The following is a 22229-nucleotide window of genomic DNA, read 5'->3' as shown; positions in this document are numbered from 1 at the left end:
AAGAGGAACGCATATAAAATAACATTTTCCCATTTCAAGTGCAGAGTGCAGCTCTTCATCCCGAGAATATAATTAAAAGCCTTTCTGATTAATTACTTCACTAAGACAGCAGTTAAAATTCATTAGTCAGTCTCCACTTCACCCACTGGCTCTGTCTTCCTCAGCTCATCTGAAGAGGAATCTGATCGGCGGGACCTTCTCACAGTCCTCATCCTCAGCGAAGGAGGGAATGAGCTCCAGCATCTGCTGCTGATGTGGGAGCTCAGTCTTGGTGGCCACCCTGACCACTTCTGACACTCTGCACAAAAGCAAACAAACGAGAAAAGAACAAAACCATTGATTTTCATATTGTTTTTTAGACAAAGGAAATATATCTGAAGAGTAGTCTCTGACGTAGCACTCACACAGTTTAAGTATATAATCTTTTTTTTATGCCCTTCCTGATATAACCCTCCCATTCACCCTTCGCTGTATAAAAAGATACGGAAGCTCCCATTGGAAACCCACACAGATGCAGGGAGAGCACAGCAAATTCCTCAGAGACCGTGTCATGGGAGGGGATCAAAACCAGCAGCCAACGTTTCTGTGACTATTATTTTATTATTAAAGTAATGCAACATTTTTCTTCTAATAGTGTGTTTACTTCTTGAAATATTGACTTGTTTTTTTATATTTTAATTTGTACATTTGGATTTCTTACAATCCCTCCTCTAAAGCACTGCTGTAGCCCTGTGTGCTGAGCTCATACACTGTTGCTTGGGGGGTGAGGGGAAGTAGTGGGTGGCGTACACATGTAAACTCATGATCAGAGGGGAAGAGGGAGGTCAGTGTTGTGTGAGGAAAAGCGAGGGAATCTGTTCTGTTGCTAATTTCCTGTTCATGGTTTACGCTCGTCTGGAGCCATTGGACTAATCAGGTCCAAACCTGTGAAGAGCTGTGAGGTTTTCCTGTCTCAGTCAAAGTGTTCCTGGACCTGGACATCTGTTTTAGGGACTTGCCTTTACTGTTGGCCCGCGACTTGTACATACTCTCACACCAGACTGTGAACCAGAGAAAAAGCTGCTGCAGCTGGAGTGCCGCGCTTGCCACCTGCCACCGAGAATCTCACTGCAGTCAAAAACCTAGGAAGAGGAAGGTGTCCCTGACAGGATCCTGAGTGTCTTTCAGCAGGTGAAAAAATGAGGGGGTTCAGCTGGTACACGTGGTAGAGGTATATTCTTGGTCACAAAAGGTAGAAAGGTACAGCAGTAGTTTTAAAGTCCACTTGTGTTCCTTAAAGATACATTACACTCTCTTCTCCAGAATTAGAGGTGTATTTTTGCATCCTTTCGTTATAGAACTGTGTAAAATAAAAGAACATAATATAACTCCTGTAGATGAAATTGGGCTTTGAAATCAACACAGTTTTATAATCTACTATTATTATAAATTGAGGTATGATTACGTTCCCTAATTAAAAGTACAAAACATGTTCCCTTGAGGGTACCACCAGTGACAGCAAAATGTACCACCACCATGTTTTTTCTGACAGTCCCAGAGAAAGTTATATTCACCACAACATTACATTATACTCATCAGAAAGATACAGAATACAGTAATATACATGGCTTGTGTAAAATCTGGAAAAACCTGGGATCATTCTGAAAACTTCAGTGATGTTTAATTTTAAGCACCTCATGGAATTGGCTTGTAGTTTGTAGTTCACTCACATACTCACTCATTCACACATGCACTCGCTCACTCCCTAAGTCACATACCGCATGCACTCATTCAATCATATACTCACACACTCGTTCCCATCTGGAATCTGCTCAACAAGGGGTTGATTCAGTGCTCACTGTGTCCTTTGTGTACATTTATCTTCAGTAAATTGTGCTCAGCTTCATGTTCCTCAAAGTGCCTTCCTTGGTGTAAAGGGCACATTTTCACCAGGTCTGAGCAGGCACTCGTCTATCTGACTCAAAAAACACTATGTTCTCCACCCAATAACATCAGTGAACCGTGGCTATCCTGAGTCTATCCTCAATCAAAGATCAGTCACTGGACTCAAACAAGGCAGTGAATGATCTCTTTCTGGATAAATCATATTTGGACACTGTAAAAACTGTTGTGTCTGGACTGCTTCATATAGAGTAAGGTCTGGTACCTCTGCTACCACTGACAACAACGTACTGTGGGCTTTGGTCATAAGAACAGTGAGCAGAAAGCGGAAAAGCCTCACCTCAGTTTGAGTCGATCAGTGTGATTAGAGTAGTCAGCGTAAAGTACGGCAGGTCCGTAGAACAAAGCAGTTACAGTCAGGTTGTGATTGTCCTGAGAGAGAGAGAGAGAGATAACAGAAAACGTATGAACCATTTCTGTGGACTGCTGTTCTTCTGAACGCTTTCAGTTTTATGGGATTTATTTATGAGTTTGTGCCCAAGTTATGGCTTTTACACTAGATGTTGGAAGATGTCTGTGAGAATTTGATTCATCCACAAGAACATTACTGCAGCACTGACGCTGGAGGAATGAGAACACTATTCCACTGCTCCACAGCCCAGTGCTGGGGTCATTAGACCCCTCCGAGCAACACTTGGAATTGAGAACAAAGTTTTTAGGTATTTTAAAGAAATAATAATGAAACGAATGTACTATTAATTTTAAGGGCGATAATGAGAGGGGGTGTTATTACTCATTCTGAAACACAGATGAACATCCAAAGTCAATTAAACTCTCTAGTGGGGTTGATTTAATCAGTTGCATGGCTGAGGAGACGATGGGGTCACTGGGGGTCCTCAACCTCCAAGTGCTGATGGAGATGAGAGAGAGAGGAAGGAAGGAGGCTTTGAGAGCGTCTCTTAATGAGCTGTGGGTGTGATGTTCAGTCTGGAGGGATGACTGTGTGTGTGTGTGTATTAGGTTTTCCTCACATTGCTGAGACCCAAATCTGTTTACACACTCACACTATGGACACTAATTTGTGGGGACCAAATGTGAATTATTACATTTGAGGGTGAAAACATGTTTTAAGGCTTGACCAATATTCAGATTTAGGTTTAGCGTTAGGGTAAGGTTTAAAATTAGGATTAGGGTTATATTACAGTTATATTACGGTTAGGTTAGTGTTGACTTTAGAGTTTGAAGTAGTAGTGGTTCCTAGGACATAAATATATGTCAATTTAATGTCCTCATAAAGCATAGAAACAAATGTAGTTGTGTATGTCTATAGGCATGTAGATTTGTGAGTGTTCGTGTGTGTATTTGTGTATTTGTGTGTGTGTGTGTGTGTGTTGGTGGGTTTTAGTTCAACCTTGATGTATTTCAGCAGCCCTTCCACTGTCATTTCCTCTCGTCCTTCTCCTCCTTGAACCAGAAACTCATCCCAGAGGGAGAACTGTTTCCCTGCAACCTGTGGACAGACACAACACACCAGCTCTCAACACACACCGTGCAACACACACTAACACACATTTACACACCTACTGCCAGAGTACAAAGAGAGTAACTCCAGATTATCAGGGTCTTTAAATAATGCTCTAAGAAAGATTATTATGGACTGCCCTGGGAAATTATTTTACTCATAGAGAAATAATTTGTGAAGAGAGAGAGAAAGCGTATGAGAGAGAGAGAGAGAGAGAGAGAGAGAGAGAGAGAGAGAGAGAGAGAGAGAGAGAGAAATTAAGAATGACATTCATCATGTTAACAGTGTAATTGTTCATGCACAAGTCCAGAGTGAAGCCCAAACACTGGTTCCCTGGGGTCAGAGGTCAAGTCCCGAGGGGTCTATTACAGAAAACCTGAGGAAGTTCCTGATACAAAAGGATTCTGGAGAGACCAGAAAGTGAGTACAGAAAGCCCCTTAGAGTCAGAGAAATTCCCTAATGCTTAAACAAACAACAGCTCTGCCACAGAAAACACCACAAAACCGAAGGTAACATTTTAATCACGTCTCGAGGTGTGGCCATGTTTATTTCAGGTTCAGTACAGAATGCCTGCTACAGCCAGGTCACTAGGTGTCCATACAGCAGCTGTGAAAAAGATTGACTGGAGAAAATGACTGATGCTACTTTAGTTATATTGAGATTATGGGTCTGAGCTGAACAGGGTGAAGTGTTTCTGAAGCTGGGGCGTATTTTTAAAGCTGGTGACAACAGAAAGCACTCTCTCTGGGTCATGTTTACCACTGTGTCCCGTCATCTTTACCGTTATCAGAACTTAAAGGTGCACTAGGCAATCTCATTTCATTTTCTAACTAGTACAAATGAACTGTAAACGATGAAAAACATGATCTCTCAACAAGATTTCTCCAGATCCTCAGAATTACTAGACGATCATACACGTACACTTCAACACTTACAGTCCCTGTGACCACCGATGGCTCTTAAACAGCTGGAACATTTGTGGGAGCATGTCGTGGCAAATTGTTTAGCCTGAATCCATGCTCTCTCAAAGCACTAGGCCTTCCTTGGTAGCTGCTTTCATTTCCACGCATGATCACATCCCTTGTTTATCTAGTGTAGTCAGCACTAGATACAATCACTGTGATTTTTATTTTATTTATTTATTTTTTATGCTTAATAAAACTTCTATTTGTTCTATTTGTAACACTCCATGAATACATTTAAAATATCTTTAATGGCAGAGAAAATATTTTATACCTTATGTCTGATGTAAACAAGTATAGTAGCTGTAATTACATAATTACATATTACTCCATTAATCAAAGGTATATTCTTAAAATCTAATGAAACAAGGCCAAGGCCAAGAATTAGGCCCAAAGAGACAGGTTCCATCGAGACAGGGCCCAAAGAAACAGGGCCAAACATATGCACCCAAGGACAGACCTCCACAAACATGTGCACACACACGTACACACACACACACACGTACACACACACACACACACACACACACACACACACACGCTTCAAACCTGAGGATGATCCCTGTTTCTCAACACCAGATTTGTTTTGGTTCAATCACAGAGTCTCGTCTTACTGCGGTGTTCGGCCGATGACCGCAGCTCTGCCACCTGATCCCTGCTGAGTTCACAAACACACACTCACACACTCATCCATTTCAGCCGCTCAGCCTGGGGGCAAACAGTGTAAAATAAAATCACAAATGATGACCAAGTGACCAAAGTCTACTGTCCTGGAGGTTTGGTGCCCTGAAGACCCCAGACACACACAACGACAAGGTACAGGGTTTTTGTGGAAAAGCTAAATGTCCAAATACAAAATGTTAATAGAAAAAGCAATAATTTGGTGGTCTCTCTGCTTGGGGCCCCATTCACTTAAACTAGCTTCCTCTCATCTTGGTGTACACTAACTCTAAAGGCTAGTAGACATGCTTTATTATGAATGAATTTGGCTCTTACTTTAGGGTGTACATATTGTGGACAGGACACAGACATACATTTGTATACACACAACTCTTATAACCTGCAAATAAATGCATGAAACATATTGAGATGCTCCATGAGTCTAAGGTCACCTTGCCCAATTCCAAGGATCCACCAGTGGGTGTAACAAAGCTGATCCAAATCATCCTACATTAGTACCTGACATCAATAATGCGCTCATTGCTGAATGTAATCAAATCCTTAGAGAAATAGTCTAACGTGTGTAGGTTAGTACGCAGGTACTCTGATGGTCCAAATGGGAGGACAAACTGCAAATGAATGCACTTATATCCCAATAATTGGTTTCAGGATGAGCAAGTGTCTACAAACATTTGGACACAATGTGTATAATCTGTTTAACTTTAATATTAAATAGTAATATTATGTTTCCCCATTCTCAGCTCAGTTTAGAAAGCCCCCACACCATGTTTTACTCAGAAATATTCATGGTACAGAAGGGAAATGTATTTTGGTTGATTTTAAGTGCATTTATTTAATATTATTTATTAATATTATGTTTACAGCATCATAGTGGTTTCATAGATTGCTGATTGATGCAGAGGTTAAAACCTCTCAGTTCTGTGCAGAACACAGGGGTTTGATTCCCAGCCCAGGTAACCTTAAGGCACAATAAGACACCGTGAGCAAGACTCCTAACATTGCGTTCTGCAATCCACCAAATGCCACTAATGTACAGGTAAATTCAAAGGTAAACAGAAAAAAGTAAAGAGAGGTTAACGGAGTTGGTAAGAAATCCATGGTTTCTGTGCAACCGACAACATAACCGCATCAGTTTCACCAGCGCATGAGAAGATTATACATGTCCTGAAAGAGCTCCGAGAGAAACTCCCTGCGTGGGATTGTGGGAAGGGTGGAGCACTTCTATTCCAGGGGAAGCACACACACCACAGCGGAGGCTCTGACCACAGCACAACAAGTTGACCAATAGATTTCAGCACGTCTGTGTCATTTAAAACACATGCGAGTCACAGAGAGGCAGGTGGAAGCTCTGCTGGTGGGGTTTTGGCATTGGAAGCACATTCATGTTAAAGTCTGTGGAATGTGACGTCTTTCCAAGAGATTCACCTGTCCTTTAAATCTTAACTATAAAGAAAATACATCCCATACAGAACCAAAATGTGTTTAAATATATTTAGCCTGCATTTCAGTGTGTTGTACTGAATTTTCTGTAGCGGTTTAATGATAATAAACAACATTCAATCTTAAAAAGCGAGGCTCTGTGAACAAAACCTTGTATCTTCAAAATGAACTTGGTCATTAATAATCATTAACATGGTTTTACTGCAGGCTTAGGTAAAAAAAATCATTTTGAAGGAGTCCTATTTGTCAGTTTGTCATGAAATCTACACACGCTGTAAAGGGCAGCTGGCAATATTTAACGACTATTTATAAGGTTCTCAACTGGTGGGTCGTGAACTCTTTCTGAATGTCTCACAGGGTTGGGTTTTGTGGTTTAAAAAGGATTCTGTTTTAAATGCTTAGCAAAATGATATTGGACTCTGACTAACATGTGAAGAGACCTGTGTTATGTTAGCTGCCTGACTGAAAGGTGAAAAGCCAATGTTTTTGAAAAACTTCTTGGTTTGAATTCTACAAAAGTGGGTCATGGCTTAATGAACAGGAAAACACATGGGGTTCCAATGTAAGACCGGTTGAGAAATACTGACCACAATAACAAAGGTGTAGATACAGGGTTTTATTCCAACAGCATCTGCATTGCTAATGTAGTTTATTTAAAAACACACTGAGATATAATAAAAACTCTCAGCTATGCAAATCTTGCACATCTAATTAATATTACATGTTAACAAATCTGGCATTACAAACAAGTGTGTCTTCCACTTTTAACCCAACTGTAGCAGTGAACACACACACACACACACTAAGGGCTAAGGGCACAAAGTACACCAGAGTTAACCAGAGCTTCATGGAGGTGGTTTGGTGTAATTTGAGGAATAAAGCTGACAAAATGCACTGTAGCTTTGCCACTCTTCATTGTAAGTAGGTTGTTGTAGGGTGTTAGGTTCTTTTAGGCTTCATTCACCCTTTTCTGTTGACGAGGGTGTAGGTGGAGCGCTGGGGGAGCAGTGCGTTTTATTTATTTATTTTTTTTACTGTTGTAGAGCCTGAATACAGATGGCTTATTACATTAATTAATTAATTAATTAAAATTAAATTAAATTTAAATAAATAAATAAATAAATAAATAAATAAAACGAATACTCGAATCTCAAAATTAAAAACTTTAAACCTGGAATTGGAGATGAATATTTATTGGGAGAAAATTTGGCAAAAAACAGCATCAAGTTAAGGGTCATGATTGTAATCAACAAACACTTTTTATACAATTCAAGTGTTTCCTTCCTTTACTGCTCTCCAGTTGGTTGCATTCTGAAAAAACGGTCTAATGTATTTTTAAGAAGCCCTGTGTCTGTAAATTAGTAAAAAACCAAACTCTCTATCTCTCTCTCTGTCTCTCCCTCACTCTGTCTCTGTCTCTGTCTCTCCCTCACTCTGTCTCTTCCTCACTCTGTCTCTGTCTCTTCCTCACTCTGTCTCTGTCTCTCTCTCTCTCTCTCTGTCTCTCCCTCACTCTGTCTCTGTCTCTCTGTCTCTCCCTCACTCTGTCTCTGTCTCTTCCTCACTCTGTCTCTCCCTCACTCTGTCTCTGTCTCTTCCTCACTCTGTCTCTGTCTCTGTCTCTCTCTCTCTCTCTGTCTCTGTCTCTCCCTCACTCTGTCTCTGTCTCTGTCTCTCCCTCACTCTGTCTCTGTCTTTTCCTCACTCTGTCTCTGTCTGTCTCTCTCTCTCTCTCTCTCTCTCTCTCTCTCTCTCTCTGTGTCTATGTCTCTCTCTCTGTCTCTCCAAACTCAGGAGACAGATAACGGCATTACTGACAGTGCTTCAAAACTAAACAAGTTACAAATGAGTTTCTGTGGTAATTCAAACAGTGAATAAAAACTTACAGACAAGTTAAGATACAGCCACTTACAAACAACAATCATTTTTCTTCTCAAATATACCATTCCACATTAAAATCTCTGAGACCCTGAACATAAACAACCCAGAGAGAATTGTGCTTCCCCACAATCGCAGACATCCTATGCATCAGTACAATGGCATATTTACTTCAGGAAATATCTTATTTAGTGAATGCTCTCCATAAATATTCTAGTTTGTTCTTTATGAATGTGTTATATATAATCCATTTTTAATTTAGGTTTGCATTAAACAGTGCTCATATTTGTCAAGAGTTCTCTAGAAATAGAACAATATTCTCTGTGCTATTTATAATATTAGCATCTTCCTGATGAAATCAAACCCAAGTAGCTGGAGCAGACACTGTAAACTCTCCAAAGCGTAAACCCACTTCTTCTCTGAAAGCTCTCTCTGCAAGAGGCTGTTTGTAAGCAGCTAGGTTGAGTTGTTGCCACACGCCTCTAAAAGGAACACCACAAAACATTCACAACCAATCAGATACACAGCCATCTGAGTATCTCCAGCCGCGCATGGAGCAGTGTGATGTCAGCCATGACCAGCAGCCCTAACCACTAAAAATAATCAGGAACCAGTCCACTCCGAGTCTGGGAACCATTAAGACACATTTTAGAAATGTTTTCATTGTTGTTCCTCATTTTCTTACGTTGCTTCCCACCGCTAACAAAGCGAATCACTAATGTATATGTATCTACTCATTGAATATTTGTATTAATAAGGAGTTAGTCTTTCCAACTCATGTCAAAAGTATTGGAGGGTGCTCCCTCTCTCTGGAGAATGAAGTTCCACTGCTCCGCTACCCAAAGCTCTGATGGTGGGTTGTTTATACCACTTTAGCTCACACTTAGTAAGCTTAAGCTCATGTACAGCTGCTCCAGTGTTTCCCAGATTGTCAATTTCATGATTTTCTATGGCGATTACACACATACACACACACACACACACATGGTTGTATAAAGATTTCAGAGTACTCTAGCACATATCCTTTCTTAGATTAAACCATACAGCACTTGCAAGTTATAAAGCGCCAACCTTCTGAGGCCTTGAAATGGACAGCAGCCAAAATTCTCATCTGTTGTGCACATACAGTACATGAGAGACAGCATTGTGTCCAGGGTGTCCACCCTCTTCAGCATGTGGCCCTACACAGTCAGAGCCAGAAATACTGCCACGTGAAGGAACGCACAACTGCTCTGCTGCATTTCTCATTGCGTCTGGAGGATTATCCACTGACAAATGTCAAACAGCAGCTTTGTATTCAACATTTGAGGATTGTTTTGAGGACAGTATGTCTCACAGTATTACAATACAACACCTTAAACACAGATACTGATCACATTATCTCTTCTTTGAAATTGACCCAGCTTTAGTATGACTTTAGTTAATTTAAGCACTTCACTTAATCCACAGTCAGAAATTGTTCAACTCCAACTTAACAGGCTCAAGTCACCGTATTTATGTTTTGAAACAAGAAGTGTTAACCAAAACGATGCATATGAAAAACTAATATCCAATGAACATCTTCAGTGGACTTATAGAGTCTGTTATGCTTGCGTGGGTGTGAGTGTTACTGGCAGCACAAGGAAGACCAACAACAAATTAAACCCTTGGTCATTATGTTTGGATTATAAACACATATGTTCTGGTCACTTGTGCATAAAATTAAGATGAAGACATGGACTTCTGGACTTCTCTTACACTTCTTACAGAAATCATTCATTAATTTATTTTCTGTAACTCTTTCATTCTGCTCTGGATTGTGATGGGGCCGGAGCCAGAGGTGAGTAGAGTGGGCAAAGATTGTACTCAAGTAAGTGTATTGTTACTTTAGAATAATGAAGTTAAAGTAAAAAGGTAGTCACTCCATTAATTACTTTAGTAAGAGTAAGTACTAAGTGCAAAAAACTACTCAAATACTGAGTAACTGCGGAGTGACCTCTTTGTTTAATAATCAGGACATAAAATAATTCACCTGAATGCACAACAATATAAAACAGCAATGAACAAATTCACAGCTGGAGAATGTCTCTTAAACAACTAAAGCAATAATAAATTAAATCTTTATAAAATAACATAAATTACTTATATAACTTATTTTATGTGGGGCCAGGGGGGCTGTGTCTCTTTGGATTGTTACGAAACGCACTCCATTGTCTTTGCCATTGTACCGTGCTTCTGTGTTCTTTATTCGCCTGTGTTTGCCGCAGTTTGATTGGTGAAACGGCTGCATTTGATTGGTGAGATGCAGTCATGTGACAGAGCCTCTGTTGGAAGTCTCGACAAAACAAAACAAAACAAAACAAAGAGATCCTGCATTGAACAGATTGATAAAAATTATTATAGCCAGTAGGGAGCTGAATGTATCTCACGTAGCAGAGTAAAAGTACTGCTTCTTCTTCACAAATACACTCAAGTGATATTAAAAAGTATGTTGCATTAAAAGTACTCTCATGTAATGAGGTAAATGTAGTGTGTTACTATCCACCTCTGGCTGGAGCCCACTGGGTAGCATTGGGCAAAACAGAAACTCACCCTCACAAAATCATTCACTTCATTCCACTTGAAATACAGAAATAACACTGTCTAATACCAGACACAGATCTGAAGTGTATACTGCCTGTGGGGCCCAAACCGGAATTGAAATGCCATGATATATTATAATAAACATTGTGTCTCAGCAACACAGCACCAAGGTCCTGAAGTCCTGGGCTCACTCATTATTGCTGATTCATCTGCTGATACTGGACCAGTGAATTGTCTGTTAATAATACAATACTAAATCAGAGCTAAAATACTGTAATATTCAGGGTTGTGGATGAAAAGGCAGAAAAACTCAGTATTAAGTTCATTCAGTTTAATAAACAATGCACCTTTTATCAGATGAAATGAAAGTTACTAGTCAGTCAGTGTCAGTCAGTGCAGATGTGTATGTGAAGAGTTCTGCATCTCTCTGATTCTGGTCGAATCATTTCACATCATTTACATTCTCTCCCCAACACCACAACATCTTCCCTCTTAAACTCTGCATATTTCAGGCAGATCTCTGCACAGGAAATATGGGGCGGCTATTCGCTAGCCGCCAGGAAGCCAGATCTAAATGACAACTGTAAACAACGATAGTATGTGATTACTGGAGTTCATAAAAATGCAGAGACTGAACCGAGTCTCTCAAAAATGCATGGGATGAATAGGACTACATGGGAAAAAAAAGAGTGGAGAGTGGAAACATGGAATGTTAGATTACAAAACACATTGTGGGGGTGGGTGTGTGATGTGGTTACAGTAACATGCTATGAACCTTGAATACAAAATGCATCATAAATGCATTTATAAAGAGTTATATAGTATAAATAATACCTTATAATGCATGAAACAAATTTTGCACTTTAATGCGTTATCAATTGCTATAGTTTCATTCAAAGCACATTAGTTTCTGTTGTAATTTCATTTTATACTGGATTTAAAATATCACTCACCAATGGATTCTAACAACATTCTTGTCTACAACATTCTTCTAAATACATTCTTCTAAAAACTCAAAATGTGTGCCTCCTGCTCTTCCATTATTTCTCTTGAAAACAATAGTACTAATAGGAAGTGTTTTTCTAGGCAACGGTTTCTGCTCTTCATTAAAGCTACATTTTGCACGTTTTCTGGGAGAGTTTCAAGGCTTTTAACAATGAGAGCATTAGTGAGGTCAGGTGCCAATGTTAAATGATTAGTTCTGGGTATTAAACACCACTCCAACACATCCCAAATGTATTGTATGGAGTGCCATCACTCTAGAAACCCCAGGTCCACTGCTCCAAAGCCCGGTACTATGGCGTTATACCCCTCTAGCTGACACTAGGCACTGGGTCTGGTGATGTGGTGTTGTGCTACTGCTCTGGAGTGTCCCATTTCAGTTCAGTTTTTTCTAGGTAGATTTAAAACTATGCGCATGTTTGAATGCACCTTATAGTAGCTGAATTCACCAGATATATATAAACAGTGTCTACAAACCTTTGAATGTATACTGACCCTATATATTAATAAATAATTAATAAAACAAAGCCAGATTAATAAATACAGGACTCATAGAACTTTTTTTTTAACAGACATCATGAAACCAATCCTGCTGCCTGCAGCCAGAGTTTCTGACCGATAAGGAACCAAAAATAGACCATGTGATGAAAGCCTGGACCTTGGAGCACAATGGTGGTCCTGAGGAGCTAAAGGCCACTGAGATACAATATGGTCAACACAATGACCAGAGCTCTGACAGGAAACTCCTTGCTCTGAGCTGCAGTATGATAAGTTCCACTTCCTGTAGAAAACTGGAGAATGGCTCGTTTGCAGCCCATCGCTTCTGGAGCTTAAGGAAGCCCCACTAACTTCATAACAACAGATTCATTGTCATAACTTTTTTAAAGGGAACTCTATTATGGCTGAGTGGACAGCTGAAAGATCTCACATGGTTAGAAATTAACCTTTTATAGGGAAGTTCCTATTTTGATCTCAGTTTTTCTACATGTTTCAATCCCAGAATTATAAACAAAAATACTTAAGGTGGATTGATGATAAATGCTCTGTTGCCAGTTCCACCGTTCAGCTAAAACTCCCTCAATCACTCAAAATAGCACTAACATGGGAGGATGAGACAAAAATATACTTTATCTAACATACATGGAGCAAACAACTGCTTCTTTCTTTTTTAAACTGCTGCAGACTCAATGCCACTAGACAGCTCAAAATGATCAGAGAGCTAGATCTCTTATGTCAGTGAATGGATGCCAGGGCTAGCTAGTATTGTGCATGTGAGGAGAGCAGAGGGAGGGCCATCCTACAAGGGGAAGGCAAGCCAAGTCATGCTCTCTGCACTCCCAGCCTCAGACTGCAGAGGAACCAGCAGAACTGAACTAGTGCCTTCCTGATGACAGGACTAACATTCATATGGCAGATATCTGAAGAGTTTCTATGCTCCGATGAGTGTCATTGCCCCTAAGAGTGTCCTAAAGAAAGGTTTAATGAAATGATTTAGAATACACTGCCTGATGCCTGACATATATTTAAGAATAGGGTTGAGATTGTGGCCTAAAACATCTTTCTACAGCCCACTGAAGGAGGAGCAGTGCTTACAGCATTCTACACACCTCAACAAAATTTTGGTAAACTGGTGGAATTCCACTTTGAAAGTAAGAACATGTGAAAGATGAGATAAGATCATTCTTTAATAATCCCACAATAGGGACATTCAGAGTGTTACAGCAGCAGAGGCACAGCAAAGCACCCAGCAGGAGAAAGAGGTAACAAGCTAAACGTCAACTAAATAAATATTACAGTAATTAAAATTAAAAATTATAAATCTCTGAATAAAATGTGGGCGGCACTGGAGGTTGTGGGTTTGATTCCCACTCCGGGTGACTGTCTGTGAGGAGTTGGTGTGTTCTCCCCGTGTCCGCGTGGGTTTCCTCCGAGTGCTCCGGTTTCCTCCCACAGTCCAAAAAACACACGTTGGCAGGTGGATTGGCGACTCAAACGTGTCCGTAGGTGTGAGTGTGTGAGTGAATGTGTGTGTGTCTGTGTTGCCCTGTGAAGGACTGGCGCCCCCTCCAGGGTGTATTCCCACCTTGCGCCCAGTGATTCCAGGTAGGCTCTGGACCCACCGCGACCCTGAACTGGATAAGGGTTACAGATAATGAATGAATGAATAAAATGTACATCTAATTGTACATGAAGTCCATATTGTGCATGGAAGTAATTGCACATTGGTATTGTCATGGTATGAAAGCTTGTGAAAAGTGCACTAATGAAGCACTGAAATGATTTGATTCAAGTGTTCACATTAATACAATAATGACAGCACAAAGTTATAGACTATTGCTTCCTTTTCTTTAGTTTTTCAGTCATTTTTACGCATTGCCACACAATGCACACCACCACTTCAGACCCTGGTGACTGACAGTTCTTTCTAATCTTTAACCAGTTTAGTCAAAAGCATCTTGGAAATTTCAAACCAGCCTGTATTGCTATGCCGACATCTGCCCTGTTTGTGCAAACAGCGTCTCACTCAGGAAATACATGGCTCTGGGCGTCGAGAGGGAGAAAAATGAACAATCTATTTCCTCTTTTCTCCCATCTGACCACACTGCTGTGACATAATGGAAACAAGCAGCTGACCCTCGCTGAAGCCCTGCCATCACAGGACGGAGAGTTCAGTGATGTAACAGAGAGTTCTGACGCAGTTAAGGGCTTCAGAATTCAATACATGACCTGGAGAGAAATAAAGACATGACAACCAGCTGATCAGGGTGGGGGTGGTGGTTAATAGGATGGGGGGAGCTTTATGATATAAGAGTGTGCGATGGAAAAACTAAAGGCCTGTATGAATCAGCACATTTAGCAAGGCTGTTTAACTACAGCCACAGAACACAGCACTGGATACTGTGATTTAAAATAATGTATAATATTCAATCAAATGATACCCAGCTGGGAGGGTGAAGGCTGGCACAATTCTTCCAAAGCATCTGAACACATCTTATTTTTAAAACTGCTGCTAACACAGTACCTCAAAGTACTTGCAAAAAAAAATACAGGTTTTCCATTAGTCAAATTTGGCACCTGGAAAAGGGGCCTTTTTCAGTCCCTGTTCACTCCTGGTTTCAAGCAAGTCATGTAGTGACTAAACCATGACATACAAACCTTACAGACAGAGAGACAATCACAATGACACGCACACATCCTCCACAAAGAATTCATTTGTAAACGTACCTCCATGAATCTCATCTCCAAAAGCCACAGAAGAGATCACATTTATTTTTATCAGACACACAACGGCAGCTTGTAAAATTACACTGTGGTCTTTTGAACAGGTTCAAATATTTCTTGGATCAGTGACAGACAAATATTCCAGTGAGAGCCAGACAGTGCAACAAGGAACAAAAAACTCTGCTGATCTCTCTCTGAACTGAGGCGTGGAGCTGTGTTCAGTCCCAAACAACAAACAGATACACAATGAAGAAACAACTCTAACATTGTTTAACATGGTTGCCAAAGCGGCACGGTGGTGCAGCAGGTAGGTGTCGCAATCACAAAGCTCCAGGGACCCGGAGGTCATGGGTTTGAGTCCAGCTCCGGGTGGCTGTCTGTGAGGAGTGTAGTGTGTTCTCTCTGTGTCCGCATGTGTTTCCTCTGGGTGACTGTCTGTGAGGAGTGTGGTGTGTTCTCCCTGTGTCTGTGTGGGTTTCCTCCGGGTGACTGTCTGTGAGGAGTGTGGTGTGTTCTCTCTGTGTCTGCGTGGGTTTCCTCTGGGTGCTCTGGTTTCCTCCCACAGTTCAAAAACACACGTTGATAGGAGGATTGGTGACTTAAAAGTGTCCATGAGTGTGTGTGTTGCCCTGTGAAAGACTGGCGCCCCCTCCAGGGTGTATTCCCACCTTGCGCCAGGTAGGCTCTGGACCCACCGCGACCCTGAACTGGATAAGCTCTTACAGATAATGAATGGATGGTTGCCAATGCCCAAAAAGCTCCAGTTAGTGATAGTAACATTTTGTGGGGGAGCCACTGTAGTGGAAAACCAACCTGTACCAGGGACCAAACAGTGTCAACTATTGCCAGGTATAGTAGAGTAGATCCAATAGCACCATGCTGTGGTAATCACCATTCGACAACTGTAATTAAAGTCAGATGTAGTAATAAACTTCTGTTCTTTCATTTTGGAGCCTTACATTGTAAAACTACACGAGATATTTCATCACACAATATCAGAGGGGTTCTAACACTCGTATGCCAGTAAACGCAAGATGGCAGAATGTTTCATACTATAAAGAGCAACAGACTGACAGACATCTGTTCCATTTGTTACACTCCTATGGGCCAGGGTTCTCAAGTAATGGAACTGAAAAGGAATTGATCTAGAGGAGTTAAAAAGGGGTTTTGTTATTGTTATATTAATTCTGAGCGGTAGCAGCTTGTTTTTAATGTGTGGAAAAACCTGGCAGATTGCATTATTTATGATGTTGAACCAGATTTAGGGCCAAACGAATTTTAGATTATTCCTACATTTTTCATTCTGGTGTTTAACAGAAAGTGAAAGAGAAATACAAAATGCACACACACACACACACACACACACACACACACACACACACACTTAAACATGTACACATACACACCCCCCTCTTAACTTCATTGCCTTCTAAGCCCTGCTTCAGATGATCTCACTAATTTACCCTTTAACCTTTCATATCTGTCCCATACATATTCGGCTGTCCAGTGAAGCAGGGGAACAAAAGCAGAGATAAGGCTGACAGCCTGGTGGTCAGTCTCCAGAGGGCTGGACACTTACACTCCAGCCACAAACCTTTTTTCAGAGAGACCATTGACGTGCTAAAGAGCAAACAGAAGTCCGGCTCATTGTCTTTCCAATGAGGCTCTCTGAGGCGGACTGATGACTCGTGCCAGAAGGACTCCATCAATACAAACTGTAGCCAACAAATGGTGCAGACCGCCTGAGGGGCTGCTCCTCACACACATGTAAACTAGGCCCATAAATCTGCCCCCTGTTCTGCTGCTGAAAGGGGCTCATTCGTTGTTGAGGAGATCAATGATCATATACATGTACGGCATTGATAGTTTATATTTATGTGACCAAAAATTTTAACATGGCAATTAACATATGGAAAATTCTTGTTTATTCACATATATAATGTTTGCTTTTTGAGAACAAGTGCATTTATTTTACCTTAAATCATGGAATCTGTTTTTACATATTTACAATAATATGTAAAACTAGGGCAGTGCCATATCTTCATATTTTTTAAAACAATAAAAAAAATCAATATAGTGATAATTGTGATATTCTGACTTGTTTACGCAATGACTCAGGAGAGCAACTATTCTTGGTTTGTTTTGTTATTTACTGTGAAGATTTAAGGTTACTTTTTGTATAATTGTTTACATTTGCTGTTTATACACACACTTCTTTTAATGCACTTTAGTTGTGTGGTACATTTATACGCCACGTTATTATTTTAAAAAATATAGGATCTTTGTAATTTACCGTTGTTTAGAGAATAAGCAAATATTTGAAACTATTATATTTTTAGTAAAATAAAACCCTTTAATATTATTAATATTTATTAAATATATTTAATATAACATTCATTTTGTTGCAAATTAAAATTAATAAAAGTATTTTTCAGTGTTCAGTTCCTATCCAAGAATATCATTATCGCCAAAATACCCTGAAATATTGTGATATTATTTTAGGGCCATAACGCCCACCCCTAATGTACACTAGGTTTGTGCTGAAAGTAAAATATCTACATTAAATGATTTGACAAAGGTGGTGTTTAAAAAGATGAGAGTGGTTTAGGGCCAACAGAATCTTAAAACATTACCTTAGATCTAATTTTTGGCACCATACCCAATGCCTGATGTGAGCCAGAGGGGTTTAAAGTATTGGGCTGTGGAGCTGTGGGATTCTCTGGAGTGATGTGACTCCAGTAAATATCTCTGAGATTAAGTTGGGATTATGATCCAGAAATTACCATCAAACTTGACCTTAATTTTGGTTTTGTGGCTTAAAGCTATCACATCCTCACAGAAATGTATCAACCGCTATTCTAAAGCATTTCCAGAAGCATAAAATGCATTGTAGCAAGAATACACACTCAATATCAGAAGATACACAGAGCAAACCAAGAGACCTTTGGCCACACAGTGTACTTTCCACTTCTATAAGTAACAGCTGGACCCAGACCAAGTGCTCTGAATGTAGACTGTGAATAGACAGCTGACATGATCAATAATAGCCGTCCTGCTCTTCAATGATATTGATCAGATTCTTTCAGTCACAGGGGGTCGGGGGTGTCATCTTGTTAAGTGTAAACAGCCCCCTACTGTGTAATGTGATGTTACAAGCTCCTGTTAGAAAGCAGCATGGCATGGCTCAGACCCGCCTCACCCAGCTGTTCACACATCTGCATTCTGGGTACATTAATTACCGTACCATTCACTTTAAAGTAGAGCACATTTAAAGTAAGTAGGCAATTAACAGAAAAATAAAGCATATGATTTTACAGAGCTCTTAATCCATATTTTTTTGTATTGTAATATTTATCTTACAAAAAAAGTCATATTATAATATTTGTGTGGTGTATGCTGCAAAAACCATTACAATTCATATTTTACATGATTATTTCTAGCCTCCCTTCAACCCTGGTGGTGAGGGGTTTGAGTATGTGATGGGCATTAACTCCCTCAGCTCTGTGATGTGGATACAACTTCTGCGCTCCTCACAGCCCCTGTCACTACCAAAAACAGTCCTAGTGCAATTTTACCCATTCTAAGTGGTTCACGATTGGTGCAGCTGCTAAATGTCAATAAATAAAAAAGATAACGATAACAAGCAAATTGTTTAAACTTTCTGTCTGACACTGAAATGCGCTTTTGTGCTTCGTGTTGTGTAGTGGGCAACAGCGCTGATTTCAATGTGGCAGACCAGTGTAAGCACACCATGTCACACTAGTAAGAGTCCTCAGGCAAGACCCCTAACTCCACAATCACCAACCTGACATGACCACCATGACACCAACATGATTAGAATTTTAATCTCTCTGGACAAGAGCATCTCCCAAAATCCAAATCCAACAATAAAATTCCTTGTTGACGTACTGAAAGTTTGTAATAACACTGTGATTTCCAGTGGACCTGGCCAACATTATTGACACAATAAACACTAAATACCTGTCATTTACCTGAGATTTTCTAGCTTTTTTGGTCTGTGTTGAGTAAACGCATATTTTATTTTTTGCTTTGGATGACGAAAAATAGTTTTGTCTCTGCATTAAGTAGCTGTTCACATGGTGCTTTGCACTATGGGTAATGTTTGAAGAAGGACAGCTGCTATGTAATGAACTGCTACAAAAACAGACCATGTTGTCAGGCACAATTAGGGTAATTAGGCTGGGGTATTTTGTTTTGCCCCCTTAATTCTAGAAAATGAATGTTGCCACTGGGCCTGATTCTGCAGTCCTGGCACATGGAAGAACTCCAGGTTACATGTACCTTTAGGATATTGTCAACTGTGGGCTAACTAGATCACTGGATCTTTTTTAAACACCCCTATTAAATTATTTATGACTGGATCCTATGCAGTGCATCCTGAGAATTATAAAGCAGCTGGACTATCCAACTAAACATTTGAGTAATTCACATACAACTGAAAAGAAACTATAACTATTTAAAAAAAAAAAAAAGTGATTTGAAATATTTCATCATAGATAAACTTGACTCTTATTCCTTTACAGCTGTAGTGATACGAACCTGGGGGATAATAACTACAGCACAAATTCAGCCATTTTATGTACGATACACACCCTATACCCAGTGAAGGGTGACATGGTGGCACTGCAGGTAGTGTTGCTGATAAGAAGACATATGTAGGTTCTCTGGGTGGTTCACTATTCATTCACCTTCTATACCGACTTCATCCTGATCATGGTTGTGTTGGTTTCAGAAGTTACCCAGAATCACTGGATACAATGCAACCATGATCAGGATGAAGTGGTTACAGAAGCTGAATGATGAGTCTTCTGAGTATTAAATTATGGTAAAACAGTTGTAAATTTAACAAAAGAAACTTTCTTAGAATACAATATCCAGCCTATAGAGGTCTAGTTTAAATTTTAAATTTAATATTATATCCGAATACGTATCTTAAACCTAACACAAGCAATATGTGACATCAGACATCTTTCTACTTTCTGCCAAGTAGCATTAGAGGCACACAGCTCTTCAGACATTTATTTCCCATCACCTCTAAAATGGAGCATTTCTAATCGAAACAATGACACTTTACATATTAACAGTGAATTAGTTGAGAATGTTTGGAAAAATAAATGATGGCGCTGTGACTGTCAGATTTCCTTGCAGGAGGAAATGGGCAGTTCAATTCTTTCTAATGTGGTAAAGTAAACAGCCATGAGCTTTGGTGGTAGGTTTGAAGGGAGGTTAATTGACCCTATCATCTTTGTCATGGGCACATAACATGCCCCAAAAAGGCAAGCCCCAAAGCTCCAGGGCAATAGCAGAAAAAGCCATGAAATAGTGCTGCAGAAGCACACGCCTGGCTGAATTTTTTCACATTTTGCAGACTGGGTAATTACGTAAAATAGTGCTAACGCTTGGCTTTGGCCACTGTGGACTGTACTGTAGAGAGCGAAGGCTGCTCAAGGAATGGCGCAGACAGGAAATGAAGGCAGTCTGGTGGGGCGTCTGGATACATACAGACTTTTCACGGCTCACTGAGGGCAGCTAAAGTGGCCTCTCTCACTCAGCATTTTCATTCCTCTGGGTGCAAGAGTGACGTTAGCAGGGCTGGTATACTGTATTTCTTGCTGTGAGAAAAATTCAACAGTATTGCATTCCTGAAGGGCTGGAAAACTACTGCCATTCTTATATTATGGAGCTCATATCACACCTGGAGCTACTAAAATGTGCCTATTCATTCAGATGGTGTTTAGCATTAAAGAATAACGTATTATACAAAATCATCTGAGTCTCTCCAATCACAGAGCTGGACCTGTGTTTATGTGAGAGCACAAAGGTGGGGTTAAATAGAGCAAAACCAACACAAGTAATGCAATAAAATAAGTGTAAGAATAGATTACAAAAGAGAAGAAAAAACTGAGTAAATGAGAGGCACCCACAATGCACCCAGAGGTTAAATAAAGGTGAATGAGTGAAAACAGTTAAAAACCAGAGCTGCTGTTCCTCGCTCCTCACTATTGTGCTCAGGCACTGAACTGAGCTGTGGCTCATTCTCATTTGATGGACTTGGTGCTGAAAACGTTTATCCTTGTGTGAGTGAATGTTGCCCTGAGAAGGATTGGCGCCCCCTCCAGGGTGTGTTCCTGCCTTCCTGCCTAGGCTCCGGACCCACCGTGACCCTGAACTGGATAAGCGCTTAAAGACTATGAATGATTTAATGATGATTGTTCTAATTATGATTATCTAGTTATCATTTTCTAACGTGTTTATTCATATTAAAATATTCTATTTCTATATTCTATTCGATTTCTATTACCATTTCTCAAAAATAATGAAAATCTAGGAGACCTTGAATGTGAGCTGTGCATACTGTCCACTTTCTGCCATTTTACACTTCTCAAAAAACCGTGTGACCTTTACTTTTCCAGCGCCGATGACGGGATGGAAAGGTCACTTCTTCACATGTGTGAATCACCTACATCATGGGGACATGGCATCAGCACTGGACATCAGAATCAGGAAAATTAGCATTGCTTTTGTATACTGTGATGCTCTTTGTAAATGTATCTATGTGTTTAGGAACTTCCTCTATGGAGCTGGAGTTCCTGTTTCTGAGGTGTTGACACGCTGTTTGAAGAGAGCTGTTAAAAGCCATGAAGTACTTCCCCTGTTCCCGACACTGTGCAGGTAAACAAGCTCACAAGTATAACCTGCATCGGCAGTGCAGTGCAGAGCGGCGGCACAAATTAATCACATCTGAATGACATCATTATGTTTCAGATTTGGCTTGTCACAAAGGAAAGAATACAATATGCAGAATGTCTAGAGTTTATCCTCCTTTACTACCGCAGCAGCTCCTACTCTTCTGGGAGGGTGGGCTTTACACTAGATTTTGGAATATTACTGTAAGGATTTGATAGCATTCAGTCACAGGAGCATTAGTGATGTCATGTACAGATGTTGGATCATTACATCTGGATCAAAAACTTCATGCCAACTCATACACCATGAGTCCAGAGAACACAGTTTCAGTGCCCAATAGCCCAGTGCTCTGGGGCATTATTATTGACGC

The 22229-nt window shown here is 40.2% G+C and overlaps 1 protein-coding gene across 1 annotated transcript in view; it reads right to left on the bottom strand.

Moving 5' to 3' along the window:
• The window catches only part of uba7 (ubiquitin-like modifier activating enzyme 7), an 83897-nt gene continuing 61668 nt past the window's right edge, over window positions 1-22229 (bottom strand). Inside the window, exons 22-24 of the mRNA XM_066663559.1 lie at window positions 3293-3391; window positions 2222-2313; window positions 1-298 (exon numbers count right to left, since the gene is read on the bottom strand). Of these exons, the coding sequence (XP_066519656.1) occupies window positions 166-298; window positions 2222-2313; window positions 3293-3391 (324 nt within the window). The 3' untranslated portion in view covers window positions 1-165. The remainder of the gene's footprint in view (window positions 299-2221; window positions 2314-3292; window positions 3392-22229) is intronic.

Source organism: Hoplias malabaricus, chromosome 3, assembly GCF_029633855.1.
Source record: "Hoplias malabaricus isolate fHopMal1 chromosome 3, fHopMal1.hap1, whole genome shotgun sequence".
NCBI classification, from domain to species: domain Eukaryota; kingdom Metazoa; phylum Chordata; class Actinopteri; order Characiformes; family Erythrinidae; genus Hoplias; species Hoplias malabaricus.
The sequence above is the reverse complement of the archived record's forward strand: the minus strand, read 5'-3'. Positions and strand labels throughout refer to the sequence as shown.